Source organism: Phycodurus eques, chromosome 10 (genome assembly GCF_024500275.1).
Source record: "Phycodurus eques isolate BA_2022a chromosome 10, UOR_Pequ_1.1, whole genome shotgun sequence".
Classification (NCBI taxonomy): Eukaryota; Metazoa; Chordata; class Actinopteri; order Syngnathiformes; family Syngnathidae; genus Phycodurus; species Phycodurus eques.
Genome location: NC_084534.1, coordinates 15,034,186 through 15,058,044, shown reverse-complemented (window position 1 = coordinate 15,058,044; position 23,859 = coordinate 15,034,186). Strand labels below are relative to the sequence as shown.

Sequence of the window (23,859 nt, the reverse complement as noted above, 5' to 3'; positions counted from 1 at the left end):
GGATACAGGATAAGACTTTAATTTTAGAAAAAATGACAACATACCTGAAAGGCACCAGCAAATGTCAAAACTACACATTCCAAATGGTGAAATAAAACGATAATTTTTTACTTGTATCAGATTGCTTCACACAAGATAGCTAGCTATATGGCTTGGGTAATGGTGACAGGCACTTAGGTTTGAAATCACCAGCTGAGGATGGAAAAAAGGGCAGGAAGGCGCCATTGGCCATGTGTCATTCTTTATACTAATGCAAAAACGGCACTGACTTGAATAAACACAGTACATGCTGATCTGAGAACATTAAGTATTCATGCAGGCACTTTGGTCAGAATGGCTCTTCGGATGCAGATACTTTTAAGAAAATTCATCAATGTAAAGCCTGTAATCCTATGACAACATCCACGCATTCAATCGTTATATACGCTGCTTATGCTAATGAAGGGCACATGATGGAGCCTACCCCAAATTCACACCTCGGCTCAATTTAGTGTTCAGTGAACCTAGCATACATGTTTTTGGCATGTGGGAGGAGATTGCACACAACATTCTTTCTGTGCCCATCTGAGGAGGAATAGAATCGAGGCCAGGAAACTAAAACTGTGCTGAAAGGAAGTACAGGTGAACATTGGAAGTCTTACTGTCACAAACAATAATCCTAAACTATTAGAGAACAGCATTAACTCACCCCCCAAAAAGTGAAAACGTGACTCAAAGCAATGGAAATCTGTGACGAATAAATAAAAACAGTATCAGTTTTGATATTTAAATATACCTGAGAGCAACAAATTATAGTTATGGCTTCATTGTCAAGAATACATTTAAACTGTACATGTTTTTGGTCATTAATTATCCTTCCATTAAACATTCCCTTTCAGTATTACATCTTTTAGTGTTGATCAAAGTAGTTTGTAGTTTGATAACAAGAACACAGTTTCAACATGTACTGAGTAACATATTAAACCCCCCCCCCCAAAAAAAGACTTAACCTCATTGGAGGGAAAAATTAGAGTTAATGGCCATAATGATGTGTTTCCCAACCATTATGCCCCAGCACATTTGTGTGAGCGATCATCAGGTTGCAGAAAATTATACAATTATCTGAAAATTCTTTTTGACAAAGTATTTTTCCCAATCTATCCATGCCAGCGACATATCATGACAGGTGTAACATTTAATTGCTTTTCCAATAAATGGCAGAAAAATAACAGGCCCAGATTTCACACTAAGTAAATTTGTCTGAAGTAAATTATTTCATTACATAAACTATTTCATTACATTATTTTTGTTTGGTGGAGTGCCATACAATATGTGCCTTGGCTCAAGAAAAGATTGGGAAACACTGCGTTATAGACTTACATTTTCAGGCAGGCCATGAACTGAACCAATGACCGCACTACAGGACTCTGACCACTAAGTGTCAGCAATGCACCAGTTATGGGACGTGCAGCGCACACAGTTAGGCAACATACACGCAAACGCGGAAATAGTGTCAATTGTGTTTGCGATCTTTCTTTTTGTAAAGAAAATCAACATCACACTGTGTGATTCTATTAAACAGGTGTGTCCCAAACTACAGCCTGGGGGTCATTGCAGCCCATCATCCATTTTTTTTTGCCAGCCTGTGGCATAGACTTAATGTGTGACACAGCCCCATGTAGTTTGCCTGCATTGTACTACATAATTTCTACACTGGGTGGCAAGGCAGGAGAAGAGAAGAGAAGAGAAGAGAAGAGAAGAGGAAGTTCCCTGTCATCTCTCTTTCAACCAATCACACATCATTTGGTAAGGTGCGGCGCCGAGGTCAGCTTCGTCCAGAATGCTCTTGATTTGGTTCCAGTGGTGGAGACGGAATTCTACTGTGCTCACTTGTTGGGATCTATTCTAGCGGGATAAAGACAAATTCTGGAAAAATCCTTGACTTCATGCAGTATAAATAAAAAATATATGTAGAATTGCTTTGCATATGTTTAACTACACTGATGGATTGTGTGTGCTAAATAAATTGAAGATGTCAAAGTGGCCCTTACATTTTTCACTAAACAGCCCTTGGAGGAAAAAGCTTGGACACTCCTGAATTACAACCTCAAAAAAATATACATTTGGATCATTTTGAATCAAAGTTATTTGACTCTTACAGCATGAGAAGGCCACAGTTCTATCCTGACGTGACTTCAACAAGCAACGTGCAGCAGCCTGTTGACGATGAGGATCATGGAGTCCCGTGGCGGCGTTCAGCCACTGAGGGGGTGCAGGTCCACTTTGACCTTCTCCCCGGTGCTCATCATGCCGATAGTGGGGTAGAAGCCTCCTGCTGGTAAGGCCACCTCCCTGCGTCCCACCACATTTCCGTTCCGGGTGAAGAACACCTGCCGCAAAAGGACAGCAGAGGGACAATGAGCATTGTTGCACTGAAGAGGCTCCAGGCTTCGGTTTTGGCAGCGACTCACCGTGACCTTGGTACCCTCCAAGTCTTCCCCCTCCCCGTCCTCCTCCTCCTCCTCCCCCTCGTCGTTGCCCGCGTACAAGTCGTTTTGAACCTCACTGGGCCGTGGAAACGCTTCCAGGTCCCAGTCGTCCACATCATCTAAACAAAGCCATTAAGAAAAGGACGGACGTGAGGGCTGTGCCGTGTCCGTTAGATGGGAGTGGAAACTGACTCGCCTCTGCCCTCGTTGCTGTAGTCACGTGGGAACATGATGCCGCAGCCCATGAGGTCTCCTTCGAAGCAGCGCGGACCGAAGGCGTCGCCGACTCCGCTGCCCTGGAACAACTTCCCGTCATCTACAAAAGAACCTCAGGGTTGGTTACTGTGTCACAATATAAGACGACCCGAGCCCAGAATCTACCACAGACACATCATTATTTAAGCACGCAGCACACATTGCAACAATCGTTTTAATATAGAGCATTTTAAATGATTTTATTTATTAAGGGAGAAAAAAATATGCAAAGCTGACCCTGTGTGAAAGTAATTGCCTCACCTTGTTAAATCATTAATTAATCACTTAAATAGAACCTGTCTGACAAAATGTTGGCCAAAAGATCACAAAACGATGTAACAAAATGCCACAATCCAAAGAAATTCAAGAACAGATGTGAAACGAGCACAGAAACGACTCATTCAGGTCGTCACAAAGGAACCAAATACAAGATCTAAAGTACTGCAGGCCCCCCGTGCCTCAGTTAAGGTCAGTGTTCATGACGCGACAATAAGTAAGAAACTTGGCAAAAATGGCATCCGTGGCAGAGCTCCAAGGCAAAAACTATTGTCGTCGTCCTACGTTTTCAAAAAAAAAAAAAAAAGAATGATTCCAAAGACTTTTGGGAGAATATTTTATAGACTGATTAGACAAAGGTTGTACTTAGTTTGAAATTTACATTTGTTTGATGATCTTAAATATTAAAGTGGGGACACCTGTGCATAAAAATAAGAGTTTGAGAAGGGGGCAAATACATTTTTACGGCACTGTATATACAACAGTGCCAGTAAGCGGTTGGTTTCCAGGTGACGAATACAAACATCCACAGCAGTGAATGAGTTAATATAAGTGTATATCTGTGACTGCTGCTGCTGTGACAATTTACCTTAAAAAAATGAATCTAAATTCAAGAGTTCATCAGTAAAGTCCCAATTTAATCTTTAGTTTTTATTGTGCTCTTTGTTGCAGTTTATTTAAATTGCCGACTGCTGGTTTGGCATATAAACGACGTTTTTAATCTTTGTTGCAGGTCTGTGCAGATGAAGCTGCTATCTGGATGCAAAACTTTGCAAAACTCCAAAGAAAGAAAAAGTATTGATGTTTTCACGAGGTTTTGTCATGGCGACATACGCAACTAGTCTGAGATGTTGCCATAGAAGAGTAAGTCACGTAGTTGCTACATCAACACTCACCAGCATGATAAGCTATGGACCCTCTGCTCCAACCTGGATGTCTGTTTTTCGGATAATCCTGTGGGACAAAAGTATAAATTCAGTCATGTATGCATGAAAAGCTATTTTTTTGCACTGTATAAATTGGGCCTGATTTACGAAAGCTTTGCGCGCACAAAAACAGGTGCAAACTCGATTGCGCATGCAAAGAGATGCGGAAGCTCATCTACCAACCGGGCGTAACCAGTATTGTGTCTGCCAATCGCCGCGTAGTTCATTTTGCTCATTGTGGGAGGAGTGCATGCAAATAGATGAGTTTAACTCATTTTCCTGTGTTCTGGAGGGTACCAAAATAACTACCCCTTTTGGCATTCTTCTATTAGAGTACCACAGTGGTAGAGTACTTAAAGAATGCAACTATGACACAAACTGACCTCAGTGTCATGTTGAACCGGATCCTAAAACACACTATCTGCACTCCATTTTTAAAATAAGTACATATTCTATTAAGCGCTGAATTAAGTGGCTTTTAGTTTGGAGTGACCGCTGTGGTTGTGCAAGCATTATTCTTCAACTGTTCATATGATGCTGCAGGGTGAGGTTGTCTTAAGAGTCTTGTGCATTTTCCATTTTGACAGCGTTGACCTTGTAGAAGAAAGACAGCAGAGGCTCTAGTTTGGAGTGAGTGCTGTGCTCTTTCTAGCTTTAGCCTTCAACCCTTCAATTTGTGCATTTAGCAGGGTGAGGTTGTTTTAAGTCCAACATTTTTGTTCCAAATGATTTTGACATGATCAGCCTTGACTTTCCCTCACTGTGGAAGAACATGGCTGACATGCGGTTAGGAACGTCACAAGTTTCAACCATCGAACTGGCACACAATGAGGTACGTAACCAGCTGATTGGTCCTCCCAGTCCAAGTTTTGGACATTACAAGTGAAGAGATGTGAAAACATTGTAAAAAGCAATCCAAATAAGATCAATAGTGAGAGGCAGGTTCTTTGGAGCAAAGATTGATTAGTTTTCCTCCACAGAGAACATGGAAATAAAACAGTTGTGGAAGGACTGAGCAAAGAACTGTTACCCTGACAGAAAAAAGATACCTTTGTTTTGATTATTAGAGTAAAAAGAACGACCGACTGATGGATAGAAAAAAAAAAAGCTTCAGAGAAAACCACAGACGCAAAGGGAAAAACAATCAGTCAGGAAAACAACAGCTCTATTCTCCGATGCTGTGACACGCCCACGCACATCCACGCCAGACGACTCAGAAGGAGATTAGAGAGGGCGCAAAGTGCAACAAAGATCGGCCGCCTCCCAGGCTGTGAGCAGCGTCGGACACAGCTGGCACGAAGCAAAGTGTACGTCAGTTAGCCGTCGCCGCAAACTGAAAACAATGAGCGCATGGCAGAACATCTCCAGATCGGAGGCCCACTTCTTTTCAAATGTGTTATTTCAATGACACAATGGTTCGATAATGTGTAAACATTCAACAGGTCTTCGTTCAGACACAGCCCGTTTCCAGAATGTGAATCATTTGCAATTAAACAACACCTAAGTTTCCCCAATGTGACTGCCCTTTCCTCCTTAATGAGGCAGATTAGCATCTAAGTGGAACAACCTGCTTTGGATGGAAACGCAGACGTGAGGGCACAATGAGACAATATTTATTCTGTTGTTAGCTTTTCCTCCCTCGTCCATCAACGTGCAGACTGGAAACAGTGAGAGCAGCACTACATGTCGAAGGGAGGCTCCAGAGAAGTGACCGCAGCGCGTACCCTAACGCTGATTGTCAAACACTGTGATCGTGAAGAGCGCAAGCCGCCTCATACCTTGCGTGCCAGGCCAAGGGCGATGTAACACTTCTCCCCAGCGTCTGTGATCTCCAGCTCGTAGTAGTGGAAGCGTGTGTTGAGTGGCCGAAGGGCCTGAGCCAAGCCCACGTCAACAATGCTCTTCCCTTTGCCCATGTACTCGAGCAGCTGAAGAAAGAACATATTCACGTTACCACTTCAAACATACAGTGATTAAATGTCCCAACACGTGTTGGTAGAGCAAATTGAAATTGAAAAAAAAAACTGTCAGAATGCTTCAAATGAAAGAGAGACTGTGTGTGGCCAAACGAATACAACAATTGATGTTGAGTGTAAATTAATCATTGAGTTAATTACTTGTAAATCTGCACAACCACCAAGCATCGACAAAATATTAAACTACAATACGAACGAACAAAGATGGCTCTTCTCCTAAACACAAACTTTTTACATATATACACACACACACACACACACACACACATACATTGGGGCAAAAAAGTATTTAGTCAGCCTCCAATTGTGCAAGTTCTTAAAAAGATGAGAGAGGCCTGTAATTTTCATCTTGGTATACCTCACCTATGAGAGACAAAATGAGGGAAATAAATCCTGATTTTTAAAGAATTTATTAGCAAATTATGGTGGAAAATAAGTATTTGGTCACGTACAAACACGCACAATTTCTGGCTCTCACAGACCTGTAACTTCTTCTTTAAGAGGCTCCTCTGTACTAAATACGTCTTTTCCCCACTGTAAGTGTAAAAGGTAAAGGATATTGGGCTTTTGGGTGACATTTCCCTGATGAATCCAAACTGCACTATATTGAACTGTTGAATGTTTCCGTTTTTTTTCCCACACACATATATACATATACACCTATATACATATAGACACACACACACACACATACATACATATATATGTTTGTACACACATACACACGTTATAATCTAAAGATAAAGGACAGATAACATGATTAGGGGTAACTGCTTTATGAGCAATAAAAGGGCATTTTCCTTTGTCAACCGCCGGCGTAGTAAATAAAGAGAACCCCTGAAAATGAGCAACAGACTAACACAAATACTGCTTAAAAACTGATTCTGAGCTGGAGGGTTGGGACACAAAAGTGGGTCACGTGGCCATTTTGGGTGGGTTGCGAACAGGTAGTTACAAACAATTATATCAACTCAGACTGTTAAAATTGTTGCTTTTTTCTGCAGCCCTCATTTCCTAAAAAGAAGACAAACCTGAAGCGGGACTTTCCTAAAAAGAAGATGTCAGTGCCTCGATATAAATTTTTATGCATGCAGTTATGCTCATCCTCATTTTCTTCATAAGGTGCTCTCTGAAAGACACTTTAAACATACAAACAAGAGTAGATATGTTTAGAAATACGCTTCTTTTCTTTATTGTTCCTAAGTTCTGTAAACGTTGGTCGCAACTTTAGTGACAACAGAAAAATGTGGATCCCGGGATGACAACAGTTGAAAACCAATGGCTTAAAATGTTATGGACATCGAAGTAATATTATATTTAATTATCTAAATTAATTTATCCATCCAGAGCCACGGTGGAGTAGTGGCTGGCTCCTCCTTTGTGGAGTTTGCATATTCTCCTGTGCTGTGGGTTTTCTCCAGGAACATTCTAAAAAGACGCATGTCAGGTTCACTGAAGACTTAATTGTCCAGAGGTGTGAATGTGTCTGTGTGAATAGTTGTTAGTCTATATGTATCATGTGATTGGCTTAGCAACCAGTCCAAGCCGCTCGTCCAAATTCAGCTAGGACAGGCACCCCTCACATGACCCTAATGAGGATAATAACCATCTGTTTTTTTTTTTTAAATATTTTTTTATTTTTATTTTTTTTTAATATCGGTGTTCCAAAATAGGCTTGTGGTAAATTAAAACAAAAGTAATTTTGAATAAAAAAATTTTTTTTATTTGCAAATGAATGCTGAAGCCGGTTGTCAGCAAAAGATAATCCTAAGAGATATGCCTGAGGACAAAACTAATTAATATTGCTTTACAAAAATCAGGTGGCTGTTCTACAAATTGACATACAGAGCACTGTTAATATACAGAAAGAAGCAGCACCTCAAAATCAAGACCTGCAGATGTTCAGGCTATCTGAAGGAGAGAAGACAGTTTATTTTATGTTTTTTTTTTCCTTCTAACAGGTCTCCTGAGGGCTGTGCAAAAGGAATTCCGCTCACATGTGGTATGAATATGTGCTGATATACAACAGAGCAGACGTTAATAAAATGATAGGGGACTAATTTGTAGAAATCACGCATGAAGAAAAGGTGCTGCAGACTTGCAGGTTATTTGCTGGTGCCTGAGGGTTATTCAGTTGTGATTCCCTCTTGCCTCCTATAATTGAGCTCAGATCAGCGTCTGAGTCAGACACCAACACTCCAGTCTGGACGTCTCCAAAATGGGTGGGGATCGTAAAAGGGTCAATGACCTAATCAGAATACTAATTTGATTCTATCATTAAAAAATTGTGAACACTTCTGTATTTGGCATTTTCTCTTTTACTGACTCAGCTATGATTAAAAAGTGGGAACTTTCATTTGAAATCCCCAGAAGTGCAGATATTAATTTCATAGTAACTAACCTGTTTAATGTATGACATCAATGTGTCCAACGTTTATATAGCTAAGGCACATAAAGTGACATTAGCAAAATTTCATGGGATGCGGGTCGACCAAATAAAAATGTCCCAAAAAGTATACATACTGAAATATTAATTGTAGTAAATAAAGAATTTTCAGACAAATTAAATGAAATTTGTTCATTCTTTGCGACACACCTGAAAATCTTTCACTTATGTGTTGGAGAAGTGGTGCAATGTCAACGATTTTGGGAGAACCTGAATGCTAGTCCCGGTTCCAATCGATCCTCTAAACTCGATGTCCAACCCAAGCGGAGAGTAGTTGAAGATGCCGGTGAACGCTCCACTTGTTTGCTTTTAAGCCACCATCAACTGTTGCATTATCTACACTTGCACTTCTATGTCAATTGAAATTTGAATAGCATGTTCCATCATTTTATGCATCTTAAAAGTTATTCATGCAATATTCAGACATGCAAACACCAAAGGCATGAAAAATGTGACCCCCCCCCCCCCCCCCCCCCCCAAAAAAAATAATACATTTTAGAGAGGGTCTGGAGGGGATCCCCCAAGCCCCTACAGAGATTTTTTTTTATTTTAACAAATTAAGCAATCTGGAAGACTCTAAAGAGTACAATAATGCACAAAAATAAATTATAAAAAATCATCATGCAGAATATCTTATTTACACCGCTCAAGTACATGTTGATGTACAAATTTAAGATTAAAGTTAAATTTGCCTCATTTCGTTGCTTTTTTTGTTCTGGCCTCAAACTTGAGCCAGGCCAATCTCCAACCTGCACCTGATGCCTGCTTCAAGCTGTGCCACATGAATAGAATCCTCCTTTTTAAGCACTTTCATTCTCGAAAAGAATCGACTAAAATCAATGTCCTTTTCACATCATTTTTCACTATTACTAACTTCAAAGGTTAATCCCAAATGCATCCTCCAGGAAAATATTAAGTACAATATTCTTCTATTTTTATTGCCCATTTCTGAATTTGAAGTCATTTCATTCTGTGTTGTGACATAGTCCTTAACAGCGCTCCGTTGCTTAATACATTTAACATTCACATCAGTAAACTAATTAGATAATTGTACCCGCGATTCCTAATTAATACAAAATGTACTAACGGATCAACTCTCAACGTGCTTCGCGGTTCCACTTGGGACCACAACCACAGCCCCGACCCGCAGCACCTCAACATGAAAACACAAAACACCAGTGCAACAAATAAGACACTGGCTGATCTGATGAGCAAAAATGTTGCTTAAATCTAAGAGTAGCCAAATATTGTACCAAAGTAAGAGTACTGTTACTTGCCATTAATGTGACTCAAGTAAAAGTAAATAGTCGCCCCCCAAAAATATTACTTGGAGTCGAAACTATGCAGTGAAATTATTACTAAAGTACTGAGTAAATAGTGAGTAACTTCAGATTTTCTTTTTTTACCACAGCATGACCATCAATAAAAAATAAAATAAAAATAAAATGTGAATGTACACATTTTGATGTTGCTGTGTGTGCCTATGCACAGTGAAAACTACAAAAAAACACCTGCAATTTACTGCACGGTGTTTTCTCAAGTTATAAGTGAGCTGAAATATCCACGTTTGCGCAGACAGTGCCAGACAAATACTACAATACATGAAAGCTGTTGTGCTTGACCGTCTAAAGGTAAACAAGAGTAGCGCACCGTTGCCTTCGTGGTAACGACGACCTTCCCAACATGGCCGCCACGTAAGCATGACGATCAGCAGGGCAGGCTTATCTAGTGTGAATAACTATGTCTGGGAAGTCCAAATGGAAGACGTCGTGTGAGGTCATGTGACATTCTTGTGTCATTTGATTGGAGAAGAAGAATCACCTTTTATTGTCATGAACATGCAAGCATGCACACGAAATTTGTTCTCTGCATTTTACCCATCACAGTGAAGACATACACATGGTGAACTAGACTTATACGTCACTAGCGCTTAAATTGGATGACGCAAACAGCGCCCGATGCGGAAGTCGAAGTCGTAGTCTCGCGCACAAAATAGTTGAGAAATAAGCAATAATTGATAAATAAAAGTAGTGAGTGACATTTAGATCATTGTAAGGGAGTAAAAGTACCATGACTTATTAACAGCAGAAGCAGCGTAAGTTTTCTTCTGGTCTCGTCAACTCCTGTGATTTCGAGCGCACAGGTGGAACCTCAGGCCGCATATTAGTCCGCCACGGAGTAATATTTATAATTACATCTATATGTGGATGGTGAATGTGTGGAATAGATCTAGCTGCCAGCGTTCAAGGAGTACGAAACAGCCTATGACGTCAGTGACGGCGACAGCGACCCTATTAATCCATGTGGCCCGCGGAAGCGAATCATGTGCATCTACTTCATGTTCTTCTGGACCAAAATTTCAAATTGTCTTCACTTTTAATAACACATTTTAAACTATTAAAGCTAGGAGTGATGTGGGCAGTCAGATGCATTTTGTGTTTGGACCATTTTCAACTGTATGGAAACCAAGCTGATGTAGAAAAACTGGGACAAAATTTCAGAGGGAAAAAAAAGGCAAAAACTGTATATGTACCGATATGATGAGGCGATTATACATATGGTTCCACAGTCATAACGGCCCTCTAAAGGAAACCATAACTACAATTTGTCCCGTGACAAAAATTAGTTTGAGACCTCTGGCCTAAGCAGTTTAGGGGTTCAGTACATTGCTCAAATACCTTGACAGTGTTGCGTAAATGTAGTTCATGTTTTGCTCCGCAGTGGGATTCAAACTGTGACCTACTGGCTAGGACTGAGCTATAGCCTCAGCCATACTAACAGGAGGACCTCTTTTTCAAATCCTCCTCTCCGCGTTCGTCAGTACTTACGGTGCCAGACACTCTAATATCATGGAGGCGGCCCCAGTCATCTTCATGGCTGTCTACTATCATCAGTCCGTCATCCTCTTCCATTCCCCACTCAGCATGCAGGTCCAGCAGTACTTCCTCCCCCAGCGAGTGCATTCCGACCGCAGGGTAGAGAGCTTCAGCTGCTGGCATGTCCAAGCTGCCAACCTGGACACATATTCCCATAATAGTTGACTCAACATAAGGCAACTGGAAGTCAACAAAGTACAACAAGTGATCTTCCAAGAGTACTTACTTCTTTACCATTCTTGGTAAAAAACACAGTCAACTGTCCATCATCAGAGTCCAGGGATATTCCACAGCCAATTCGGTCCCCTCTGCAGCATTTAGGACCAAATTGTTGTCCTACAGTGTTGCCGTTGTAGAGCCTGCCAAAGAATAAGACTTTATACATCTCTCAGTGATCATATGACACCACTATTTTCAGAAATCAACCATAAAAGCACAGCTGAGGGCAGACCAAATATAGAGATGGAGATACAGATTACCAGACATAAGAATTTATACTATTAACAACATTTCAACATTTCAACAGGGGCACTGCTTATTGTTACTTTGTAACATATATATATATATATTTTTTTATACATGTTGCTGTATGTTGATACAACTTATGTGACAGAGCCTGTGAAGAGTTTGTGCTGTTGAATCTTCTCCATTCCCACCACTGTGGGACTTTATAAAGGGAAGTGTGACAGCCAAGTATTGAAATCACATTAATTCACAACCCATATGAAACCAAGTGTGTACGAAAATGTTGCACAATGAGAGTAGTGTACATTTATAGGTCAATGTTCCCTAAATGCAAGACGAAGTTAAATGAATGTGCCAAGTGAGCTGCAGGCAACTGCTATGTTATTAGCTCCTTAACATGACTACAAGTCATGATGTGCATACTCCGAAAAAAAAAAAAGAAAAAAAAAAAAGATTGTGACACGTACTTGCCATCATCTGCATGGAAAGCCACAGAATTTGGGAGCCAGCCCGGCTGATGGTCCAGCTTGTAGAGCTGAGGCACTAAACCAACAGCAATCATCCCCCTCACTCCCGTATCAACGATTGTGACCTAAAAGAAGCCACAGTAACAGATGAGTCAGAATATTACACATTAGTAAAAAGGCGCCGTGTAAGTTCTGTTGGTTCTGAGGCAAATCAACAAAACGCATGAAGCAGATACAAGAAATTTTATGAGTCAGTATGTACGTTCCCTTACATCATCACCACCATCATGCTATTTCATGACTAATGACAGATCCTCACAGAACATCAGAGGAAGTAGAGAACAGATATGTACATTTCGGGGAAGTGTGAGAACTGTTCTGAGAGAAATGGACAGGCCAGTCAAGTACTCGAACTCTTTCGCTACCAAGCCACATTGTGTGCAGAATGTGGTGTGGCTTGGTATTGTCTTGCTGACATAAGCAGGGATATCCCTGAACAAGACCTTGCTTGGATGGCAGCATATGTTGCCCCAAAACCTGTATGTACCTTTCAGCATTAAATGGTGCCTTTGCAGATGTGCAAGAAAAAGTTTTGGAGCCTGACAAATGTGCGTTTCTAACACCAGAATCATCTACTTAATAAAATGAATATGAAGTTCAGTGAAAATTGTTAACTTATTTTGGTGAAATGAGGATGTCTGAAAGGCACCTTATAATGAGATTGACTCAAATGATCAGTAAACAGAGTACCAGTGGCAAGACCTAAATTGTCCTCATACAATACATATTCTATTAGGGTTTTCTTTCCCCATCTTGTGGGATGTCCAACTCTTATTGAAACTACTGAGTCAGAGTAAAGCTAGGCACTGGTCTGAGCCGTTGTTATCGCAGCTGAATACCGACTGTGTGACGTGATTCCTGGGAAGCCCTACATGGAAGCCCACAAGTCAGAGCACTGCTGGCAGACAAAGGGCAAGCAGAAGAGGAAACCAAGTTATTTCCCATGACTTCAACATATCTCTCAAAGATGCCATGTGATTGAGAAGGGATTTTTTTCCCCCCAAAACTGTCAGATGGCTCATAAATATTGAAATCAGATCAACGAGGAGGCCGCGTCACTGATTAGGCCCCCAACCCCACTGACGCAGATGGCCTCTTCCTTCCCTCCTCCACTGTGCCTCCCACGTGGTGAGTCATAAAAAAGAAGCACATGCAAGTGGAAAGGTTAAAAGGTGTGGTTTCCGTATTACTACACGGTAGACTGTGCTCGGCAAGTTTGAACATGTTTTCGTCTGCGCCTGCAGGTTAGCATCTAGTCCAATAAATCATGTATGGTGTAACCTCCAAAGTTGAACGGTCAATACGACATACAGCCAAATATTTCAGAAATAAAATTTCTATTTTGATTTTTACCACTACACAAGGATTCTAGGATGACAAAGGAAAAGGTTATGCAACAACCAACTGGATATAAAACTTACTGTGACATAAGAAAAGGTCTGGCTGCGCAATACATTGTGAGCACTAATATTAAGGTATCAAAGACACTCATTTTACTAACATAATGACAAGCATTGAACCGCCCCCCAAATTGTTTCCTGGTTCCTTTCCAGTATGTGTTTGTCAGGTGTCTTCAAATGGTGAGTAGTTTTACTTTTAGTTGTATTTGTTTTATTATATAATGGTAAACATTTATTCTTATATGACATGTTAACATGCATGATGTTAAAATGTTCCTTAAAAATGGCCTTTACAGGTTTTAAAATGGCGACAGTTTCAGTCTGGAATAAAATTGGAAGTCAAACAGCATAACAACAGATTGTGTTTGACTTTGGAGGTTCCACTGTAGCCCATTATTTGGCTGAGCGACACGAATGCGCCTTTAAATACAAACGCGCCAAAACAACAAGGAAATAAGTTCCAACTGTGTGCACAGTAGCACACCGGCCACATTTGCCAGCAATCAACTGCCATGCTTCATGTAGGTAGAAGCACGTACTCCACGAGCTGAATTTGTCATAGACAACGTGGCCAAAAATTACCATCTGGATCCAGTTGGAATCTTTCATGCTTCATATTATCAAGGCCAAACTGACACAATGAGGAGCTTCTCACTTGATAAACAGCCATGTCAGAAGACATATTCTGTGGTCATAAAAAGAACAATGGTAACCTGCTTCAGCGGGATCACATCATCGGCCTGTATTGAGCTAGTAAAATAAATTAAGGAGACTCCTAAAACAATTACAACTTGGAAAAGGATAACCTATAATTTAACTCTTAAATGGCAGTCGTTCTCCTAGTTGGAAAGTGGGGGCATTTCTACAGTTACAATGGGAGACGAGAGAAAACTCAAGGTACAGGGACTAGGGATGACTTGGCTGCAACCAGCAGGGGCACTTTTAATTCAGTCTCAGTTAGTTTTCTGTCTAAAGACGTCCACAACGTGACAACAGTTTTGGGAGCGAGTAGGCCTGTCACAATAATTTTTTAAGACGATATATTGTCCCCAAAACTATCATGGTAAAGGATAATATTGTTTTTTTAATGCCTCTGAAATCATGAAAAATAAGGCCAGCCCTTATTTTTGATTATTTATTTTTTGCTTTTAAATCAGTATTGTTGTTGTTATAATTTCCTTTCGTGTTTCTCTATTAAATTGTTTTTCTTTGCTCTGTGATATGGATCCATGTGGGTCTGAAATCAAGAAGAGCTGCAAGACCAGCCTGGTTTACAGTACATAAGAGTTATAATTCCATCCATCCATTTTCTGAGCCGCTTCTCCTCACTAGGGTCGCGGGCGTGCTGGAGCCTATCCCAGCTGTCATCGGGCAGGAGGCGGGGTACACCCTGAACTGGTTGCCAGCCAATCGCAGGGCACATAGAAACAAACAACCAAGCACACTCACAGTCATGCCTACGGGCAATTTAGAGTCTCCAATTAATGCATGTTTTTGGGATGTGGGAGGAAACCGGAGTGCCCGGAGAAAACCCACACAGGCACGGGGAGAACATGCAAACTCCGCACAGGCGGGGCCGGGGACTGAACCCGGGTCCTCAGAACTGTGAGGCTGACGCTCTAACCAGTTGGCCACCGTGCCGCTAGAGTTATAATTATTATTATTATTTGTATTATCATAATCGCTTTAGAAGCCCACACCTAATGAACATGCTCCTCAACACCTCAATCGGAATAAGCAGGCCGAATCCAACTGGAATTTCATTCGGTGTCACAGGGGTGGAATATTCCTTTTGTCAAACCGATCAGAAGTAAATTTTCGCTCTCTATGCCGTCATTTGGAATAGAGCCTGGAAGCGCTCGGTCTGTGCATGCTTCATCTCAACGTAAATGCGCAGTGACGTCATCGTTTATGCACAGATCCCAACGGAGCTCGAATTGTGATGAAGTTGTTTTTAATCAAAAGTTTTTTTAAATAAACGTATAAAAACACTCCTAACTACTGTGCTGAATACACGACGACTTGATAAATTGTGTCCATTTTATTTATCGAACAGTACGTCTATATAGAATTACCGTGACAGGCCTAGGAAGGACCCACATCCACTGCATAACCTGTACAACTCATCAAAATGTAATCAAAAATAAACAACTAAGATAATGTGATTGAACACCCTCTTCTAACAAGGATGCGGCTGCGTTCAAAATTGACCAATCACATTCCAACTCATTGTAATGGGAGTCAACAAACACGTGCCACCATTTAAAGTGCCTTTGATGAACCCCATATGAAGTTTAGATGTTTTATTAGGGTTTTTCTGGTATGAATTTGCTTTGTGGCAGAAGCATGAAGGTTTTGTACTGCCAGTGACTGCTATTTCAAACTGCTCATCATTCCCTCCACCTTATCTACAATCCTGATTCCAGCTGAAGAAAAACAGCCCCAAAGCCTGACGCTGCCACTACCATGCTTCACTGTAAGGTTCTTTTGGTGATGAGTGGTCTTGTGTTTGTGGCCAAACATACCTTTTGGAATTATGCCAAAAAGTTCAATCATCAGACCAGAACAAAATCTTCCAAATGCGTGGGAATGCATTATGGATGAAAATATTTTTTAAAGGTCACATTAATGATGGAAAACGTTTTGAAATGATTTATCTTGGTCTAATGTTTTATATCACAAAAACCCGACATTTTTTTTATATCCACTGTATCTACAGAGAGACTGTATCTCCACAATATACCGTATAAACTGAAACTGACCTTGCTTGACATTTAACCAAGAGGCAAGATGAAGACATTTTCAGATAATAATATAATATTTTTTTTTTGCTTCACAAATCCATCTGGGAAACAGATAATAAAATGTTTTGGAGGAAAAGATACTTGGAAGGTGATTTGATTAATGTTCAGATCAACAAAACATATGATGTAGTCGGCGCTAACACCCTGCCTCGTAAAATTTTTGAGGCCAACAACTAAGATTCCGACATGGCAAGAAAGGCTGAGGTAAGTTGATATTGGGAAACAATGTTCTTTGTTTCTTGGAAGAAAATTTGTCCTGTATTGATCAAACTACTGCTATGGCAACATCCACGCTCATGTTCATGTTCTGATGTTACAAACTTGCAAGTTCACATGTTTCAAATCTACACAATTTGCAGATGATTTCCATTAAATAATCTGTTCTATATAGGGGATGTACAGACTAGGGAGGGGGGGAAAACTGACGGTACGGAACCCGCACCCTTCCACGGGAAAGTAAAAGACAATTCCGGACAGGTCATTGTTAACAACAGTGCATCATTCAATGAGGTCTCTCGTGTGGTTGTAGAGGGGAAAATGTGAAGGGTTTGTGGAACACCATAAAAGGTGTCTATGTGGTGTTACATCTCCCACCGGGGGCTATTCCAGCTATATCCTCAACTTCCCTGACAGCACTTCCATGACCCAGACTTGAAATCAAGGCGGTTTTGTCGTCTTCCATCGCAGATGGATGAGCCTGCGGGCCAGCAGCGATACAAACAGTAAGCTCTTTTTGCTGAACACACCCCAGAGACGCTAATTATGGGCCTAACACACTACCGCAAATGCAGCCAATTTTTTTGTCATTTGTCAGAAGAGCGCTCTAAACACACCCCATTACATACCTACAGAGGGGAGTGTTGTCAAGATCCCATAATTATGACTTCATATTATTGTACAATACCTGCCACCAAGAGCTTGGCAAACATTAAGCATCAAGAAACTTAGACGATATAATAAAAGTTGACAGTATATTTGGTATGGAGTGCACTTAAGTGCGGGCAGTTTAGCAATCCTGAGCATTAACAACAGGCTCACCCATCCAACTGAACAAAAATATACTTTATGTGCTGAAAAGTCTTTTCTTGTTTCTTTGTTCATACACGTGTTGAGGACAAAATTTGTACATTTATCATACATAAATGAATGTGAGTGCGAATGGTTGTTTGTTTGTAAGTGCTCTGCGATTGGCTGGCAACCAGTTCAGGGTGTACCCCGCCTCCTGCCCGATGGCTAAAAGAGACAGTGGGGCTTTAGTGAAGCAAATGCACTCTTTTTTGTGCTTTAAAAAAAAACCCTGAAGGGATATGTTGCGCAGCACGATGGCCGACTGGTTAGAGCGTCAGCCTCACAGTTCTGAGGACCTGAGTTCAATCCCCGGCCCCACCTGTGTGGAGTTTGCATGTTCTCCCTGTGCCTGTGTGGGTTTTCTCCGGGCACTCCGGTTTCCTCCCACATCCCAAAAACATGCATTAATTGGAGACTCTAAAATTGCCCGTAGGTGTGAATGGTTGTCTGTTTGTATGTGCCCTGCGACTGGCTGGCAACCAGTTCAGGGTGTACCCCGCCTCCTGCCCGATGACAGCTGGGATAGGCTCCAGCGCGCCCGCGACCCTAGTGAGGAGAAGCGGCTCAGAAAAGGGATGGGTGGATGGATAACATAAATGAGATTTGGCAATACGGTGATAATGTAAGCAATATATTGTGACTGTACATTTTTATGCATTGTTCTGTCAACAACTATTTCAAAGAGACCACCTCTAAACATACCTAAAAACTTAAACCGGCAAAAAAACAGAAACATGGATTAATTGCAAAGAAAACTAAGACCTCGTCCACATGGAAACAAGTGTGTCTGCAAAAAATATTATCATATTATTAATATGATCATTTTTTAAAACCGGGTCCAAGAGTGAATAAATTTGAAAACGCAGCCCTTGTGTTTAACACATAAGCATCTTTCCCAAGACAATGATGCGGTAGTCCCAGTTTTTGCAGGATCATCCCCAAACACGGCCAACATCAAGAATAACAATTGTGGATCACCGTGTCGGATGATCTTTACCTTGACGGTGATCGGGGCTTTTGTTCCAAAGCAGAAGTTCTACCTTGTTGTCAGTTCACACAAATGTCTCCTTTCGAATTCTTCATCATTGTTCTGAGTATGTTTACATTGCACGTAGGCATGGACCAGTATCAGATTCTGGTAGTATGAGCAAAGAGATTATGGTTTCCTAGTATTACGTTATCGTATTTACTGCTCCTAAATGTATTATTTTAAAATGTTTGCTTTTGGTGACTTCCTGTGGCGGTTTTACAGCACCACCTTAGGGGTGGCATATATAGTACAGCGTTTCAGCGCCCGTGTGTGAACACACCCAGTTCTTGAAACGATTCTGTGCGTACGGGAAACTTTGTAAACATTTTTATTGAAGCAATAGATTAGCTCCGTTCCCATGTGGACATGGCCTAAAACAGTGAGGTTGACCTCATATGCAATTAAACCCAATTTTACAACAGAGCAACTTGGTACTTCAACCATAGTTTCTTCCCCTAAAGTTACTCAAAGATTTTGAACCACTGTCGACATGCATGACTACAAATCGGTGACCATCGAAAGAAGTGAAAGGATGCTTCGCCTTTTTTTCTTCGTTTTTTAACAAATGCACATCATTTTTCAAGTTTTAATATACGGTTGGTAACTTGTGTTTAAAAACACAAAGGATGTGGTAGTAGTAAGTACTTTATTTTAGTTGTATTCAGTTTTATTATACAGTGGTTAAATCCTTCACACTTGTATGAGTGTTATGGACATTTAAATGTAACTTACAAAACTGCCTGTCCCGTTCAAATGTTTTATGATACATACATATTAATTATATCTACAATGAGTTTTTTCTCATATATATGAACAAATCAGAGGTCATCCTAAAGTTGATAATAATAATTATTATTATTTCTATGGCAATTTGCTATAGAAATTTTATTTCGTATTATTTATTATGATCGTAAAACAAGTTTCAAAGCGCAGTACAAGCCATAATAATAATAACAATAATAAAGTGTTTGCGCTCGCAGGTTCCACTGCGATCTTGAATATTGAAGCCTTCTTAGCACATTTTTAATTCCATTACTGTACAGCATTGTCTTTCTGGATCAGAGTGTGCCACATCTAGACTGCCTTGTAAAAGCACTCAAAGGGCAATTTCTTGGGTACAGCGCTCTTCAGGTCACTCTCCTACACAGGTGTCAAACTCAAGGCTCTGGGGCCAGACCCGGCCCGCCACATCATTTTATGTGGCCCGCGAAAGCAAATCATGTGTGTCAACTTCCATGATTCTTGGTAAAATCTGTTCCATTTTTTTGCATAATATTCATATGTAATAAATAGTAATGAACTATTGTAAGCATGTTTTGCCTCCAAACCCCTTTAACGGTTACTTGAACAATAGTTGAACAAACCATTATCCTTTACTTCTAATTTCAAAACTCGTTATCCATCAATTTGTTGTCTAAGTGTAATAATATGAAGAGGCGATTAAAAATTTATATGGTTTTACAATCATAATGGCCCTCTGAGGAAAACCGTATCTACAATGTGGCCCGCGACAAAAATGAGTTTGACACCCCTGCTCTACTGATTATTTTTAGAATTCAACTTAATTGTGGTGAAGCCTTACTGTGTGTAGCTTTGTAACAGGTAATATATACAAGAGGGGAAAGTATGCAAGCACATTAATTTGTTTATTTTATTTTACAATTGAATTTTATTAGCATTTTGTCACATTATACTGTACTACTTTGTTACCTCAAAATAGCGACTTCTCTTTGACAATGGCCTCGCCGCCACAAAACAGCCAACTTCATCTGAATTCCCATGGTACCTGCAAACAGAATACAGAAAAAAAAAAAGACAATGTCACTGAACAGTTCGATGTGTGTAATATAACAAATGCATGATGGCACAAGCTAAAAGTGGCTCTCTTTTATAGTGAAAGGAATCGGTGCAGAGGTACACTCTCGTTGGCGTTACCTCAGCACATCACCATCCCTCAGCATTCTTTTCAGGCGTTCTCGGTAGCGCACTGGTCGTACTTCACGAATTTCTCGTATTCGCCTTCTCCAGTTCAAAAAGCGATAATGGAGGTTGATGTCGTCCATTTGTGAGAATCATCACAATCTGAAACCCCAAAAAATGAATCGTTTCATTCAGATGTAGATGATCAAGACAGACAACGTGAAGCACCCCATTGCACCATCCAATTTCTATACCACTCGTCTTGCTTGTTAAGGGTTGTGGGAAGCTGGAGCCTATCTCAGCTGACATAGGGCAAAAGACGGACTACTCCCTGGACCGGTCGCCAGTCAATCACAGGGCACATATAGAGGTAGACAACCATGCACACTGTCACTGAGTGGGAATTGAACCCAAACTGCCTTGCACAGGACGTTTAGGTGAGTGAACTACAATCACCAGTGACAAGTGGAATAGCACATGATGTATTATATATTTAGATTGGCAAAAAAAAAAAAAAAAAATGCCAGTTCATTTAATAAACGTAGCTCTAAATGGGACCAATAACCCCCCCCCAAAAAAAACATTATTGGTTAAATAATTAGACATGGATATGATGACGCATAAAAGCTCTGACTGCTCAATCAGATGATGAGACTACACTTAAGAAACCAATTAAATAGGTTTGGGAAGCAGATAAAAAAAAAAGGTAAGCACATTAGAAGAACATTTTAGTACATACTACAAAAGGGTTATCATAGTTCAACAAAAACAAACTGGGCTAGGTTTCAAGGCCAACCCCAGAAATGTGGGCTCGATCAAACTTTTTTTTTTATATAGAACTGTATTCTAGTTATGTAGTCAGAATACTAAAGTGTAAATAAAATATTTCTACTACCGTTTTATTTTAAACACAGACATGTATTAGAATCGAATATTTACTATTTGAACGCAATCAAATGCGTCACATACGCAAGGTGAGATTGTAACCAATTGACAACACTTAAGTAACCATTTTACAACGTCTTATAATATATTAGTGGCTATTAACCATCGGAATATGTCCACAACGAAACAAACCTACAATTCCGACTATTTGGTTTACGTGATCATCAAACGCATAAGATTCATCAAACGTATAAGATTCCTCAAACTACATTCGGACACAGTTGGCCGGCTAGCTGCTACACTTTCGTGCTGAGTGATGAAACTCACTGACAAGTTCCCATCGATAATTCAGCTTGAACTCAAAGTCACTGAACTCCCGCTTTCGTGTACTACTTTCTTACTCTTTGACAAACCTTATTTCGATGTTCTTCGGACTTTCTCCCGATTTTGGGGAGCTGCTGAAGTCTCACTCTGTGTCCACTGTGCAACCGGTGCTGCCGGAAGTTCCGCCTCTGCAGCCAATCAGATCAGCGGATTCATAAAACGTGCACGTGAGTATTTTTTACGTGCACAGGAGTGACTCCGCCTGAACTTCAGATGCGTTTATTAGGATAATATAAGGAAATATGTAATTATTTTGTAGCTTTGTAACATTGTATAGCGGTATAAACAATATATATCGTATTTTTTTTAAAATATTTGAAGCAGTATAATATTATATAATATATATATTGGGCGGCACGGTGGACGACTGGTTAGAGCGTCAGCCTCAAAGGTCTGAGGACTCGGGTTCAATCCCCGGCCCCACCTGTGTGGAGTTTACATGTTCTCCCCGTGCCTGCGTGGGTTTTCTCCGGGCACTCCGGTTTCCTCCCACATCCCAAAATCATGCATTAATTGGAGACTCTAAATTGCCCGTAGGCATGACTGTGAGTGTGAATGGTTGTTTGTTTCTATGTGCCCTGCGATTGGCTGGCAACCAGTTCAGGGTGTACCCCGCCTCCTGCGCGATGATAGCTGGTATAGGCTCCAGGACTCCCGCGACGGATAAGCAGCTCAGAAAATGGATGGATATATATTGCAGGGGTGACCAACCTTTTGAAAGTGAGAGCTACTTTTTGGATTTATTTATAGAGTACATTAAAACAAACGCAGCTGTAACAGAGTACATGAGATCGATCACAAAACATAAAATACAATAAAAATACTTACTATCACTAATACTAACATTGTTTTCTAATTAAAATATACACCCGTATATGGTGTGAAGACATTGGCATTTGGTATACCGAAGGTCCAGAGTTTTATTCCCTTTTTGCGCAGTCTACATGACGTGTGAAGCTTTTGGTAGATGACATAGGACCTTTAGGGACCTTTTGTGTACTGTGTAACACAATTTCAATGTGGACTGCAAAATAAAGCCAATACAGTCCCCTCCAAAGGTATTGGAACGGCAAGGTCAACTCCTTTGTTTTTTGTTGTATACTGAAGACATTTGGGTTTCAGATCAAAAGATGAATATGAGACAAAAGCTCAGAATTGCGGCTTCTAATTCACGGTATGTACATCTTCTTCTTCTTTTCCTTTCGCCACAGCGCGTCATCCTTTTCCATGTAAGCCTATCTCCTGCATCCTCCTCTCGAACACCAACTGCCCTCATGTCTTCCCTCACGACATCCATCAACCTTCTCTTTGGTCTTCCTCTAGCTCTCTTGCCTGGCAGCTCCATCCTCATCATCCTTCTACCAATATACTCACTATTTCTCCTCTGGACGTGTCCAAACCATCGAAGTCTGCTCTCTCTAACTTTGTCTCCAAAACATCGAACTTTGGCTGTCCCTCTGATGAGGTCATTTCTAATTTTATCCAACCTGGTCACTCCGAGAGCGAACCACAACATCTTCATTTCCGCCACCTCCAGCTCTGCTTCCTGTTGTCTCTTCAGTGCCACTGTCTCTAATCCGCACACCATGGCTGGCCTCACCACTGTTTTCTAAACTTTGCCCTTCATCCTAGCAGAGACTCTTCTGTCACATTACACACCTGACACCTTGCGCCACCCATTCCAACCTGCTTGGATTTGTTTCTTCACTTCCTGACCAGATTACATCGTCTGCACAAGATGTAATCCACCTGCGTGCTTCTACCTCCGCTCTTGTCGTTCACCCTATGTTCCTGCCTCTTCTGGAAAAAGTGTTCACTACAGCCATTTGCATCCTTTTTGCAAAGTCTACCACCATCTGTCCCTCCAAGTTCCTTTCCTGGATGCCGTACTTACCCATCACTTCTTCGTCACGCCTATTTCCTTCACCAGCATGTCCATTACAATCTGCACCAATCACGACTCTCTCTCTGTCATTTTTGCCTCGAGCCACATTGTAGTCACGGTTTCCCTCAAAGGGCTGTTGACTGTGAAACCATATAAATGTTTAGTCACCTCATTATTACATACAAATTGATGGATACCTAGTTTTGAAATCAGAAGTCAAGGATAATAGTTCAACTATTGTTCAAGATACCATAAACAGAAAATGCTT

At 40.8% G+C, this 23,859-nt stretch overlaps 1 protein-coding gene across 1 annotated transcript; it reads right to left on the bottom strand.

Annotated features, from left to right (window-relative positions):
- Positions 1–3: 3 nt before the first annotated feature.
- spryd3 (SPRY domain containing 3) lies at positions 4–21,826 on the bottom strand. The gene is made up of 11 exons (XM_061687277.1): positions 21,736–21,826; positions 20,453–20,599; positions 20,228–20,303; positions 12,156–12,280; positions 11,450–11,582; positions 11,176–11,361; positions 5,704–5,853; positions 3,896–3,953; positions 2,665–2,784; positions 2,451–2,587; positions 4–2,369 (listed from the first exon to the last, which is right to left on the bottom strand). Exons 2-11 carry the CDS (start codon positions 20,578–20,580, stop codon positions 2,235–2,237), a joined length of 1,248 nt encoding a protein of 415 aa, XP_061543261.1. The 5' UTR covers positions 20,581–20,599; positions 21,736–21,826; the 3' UTR covers positions 4–2,234.
- Positions 21,827–23,859: the final 2,033 nt, after the last annotated feature.

What these genes read in the sequence shown, in the direction of transcription:
- spryd3 (XM_061687277.1), bottom strand. Translation starts at nt 20,580, where the DNA reads ATGGACGACATCAACCTCCATTATCGCTTTTTGAACTGGAGAAGGCGA. An exon ending in TTCCATGCAGATGATGGCAA is followed by an intron (nt 11,583 to 12,155) that starts GTACGTGTCACA and finishes ATTCTTTGGCAG; the next exon opens with GCTCTACAACGGCAACACTG. An exon ending in TTACCAAGAATGGTAAAGAA is followed by an intron (nt 11,362 to 11,449) that starts GTAAGTACTCTT and finishes ATATGTGTCCAG; the next exon opens with GTTGGCAGCTTGGACATGCC.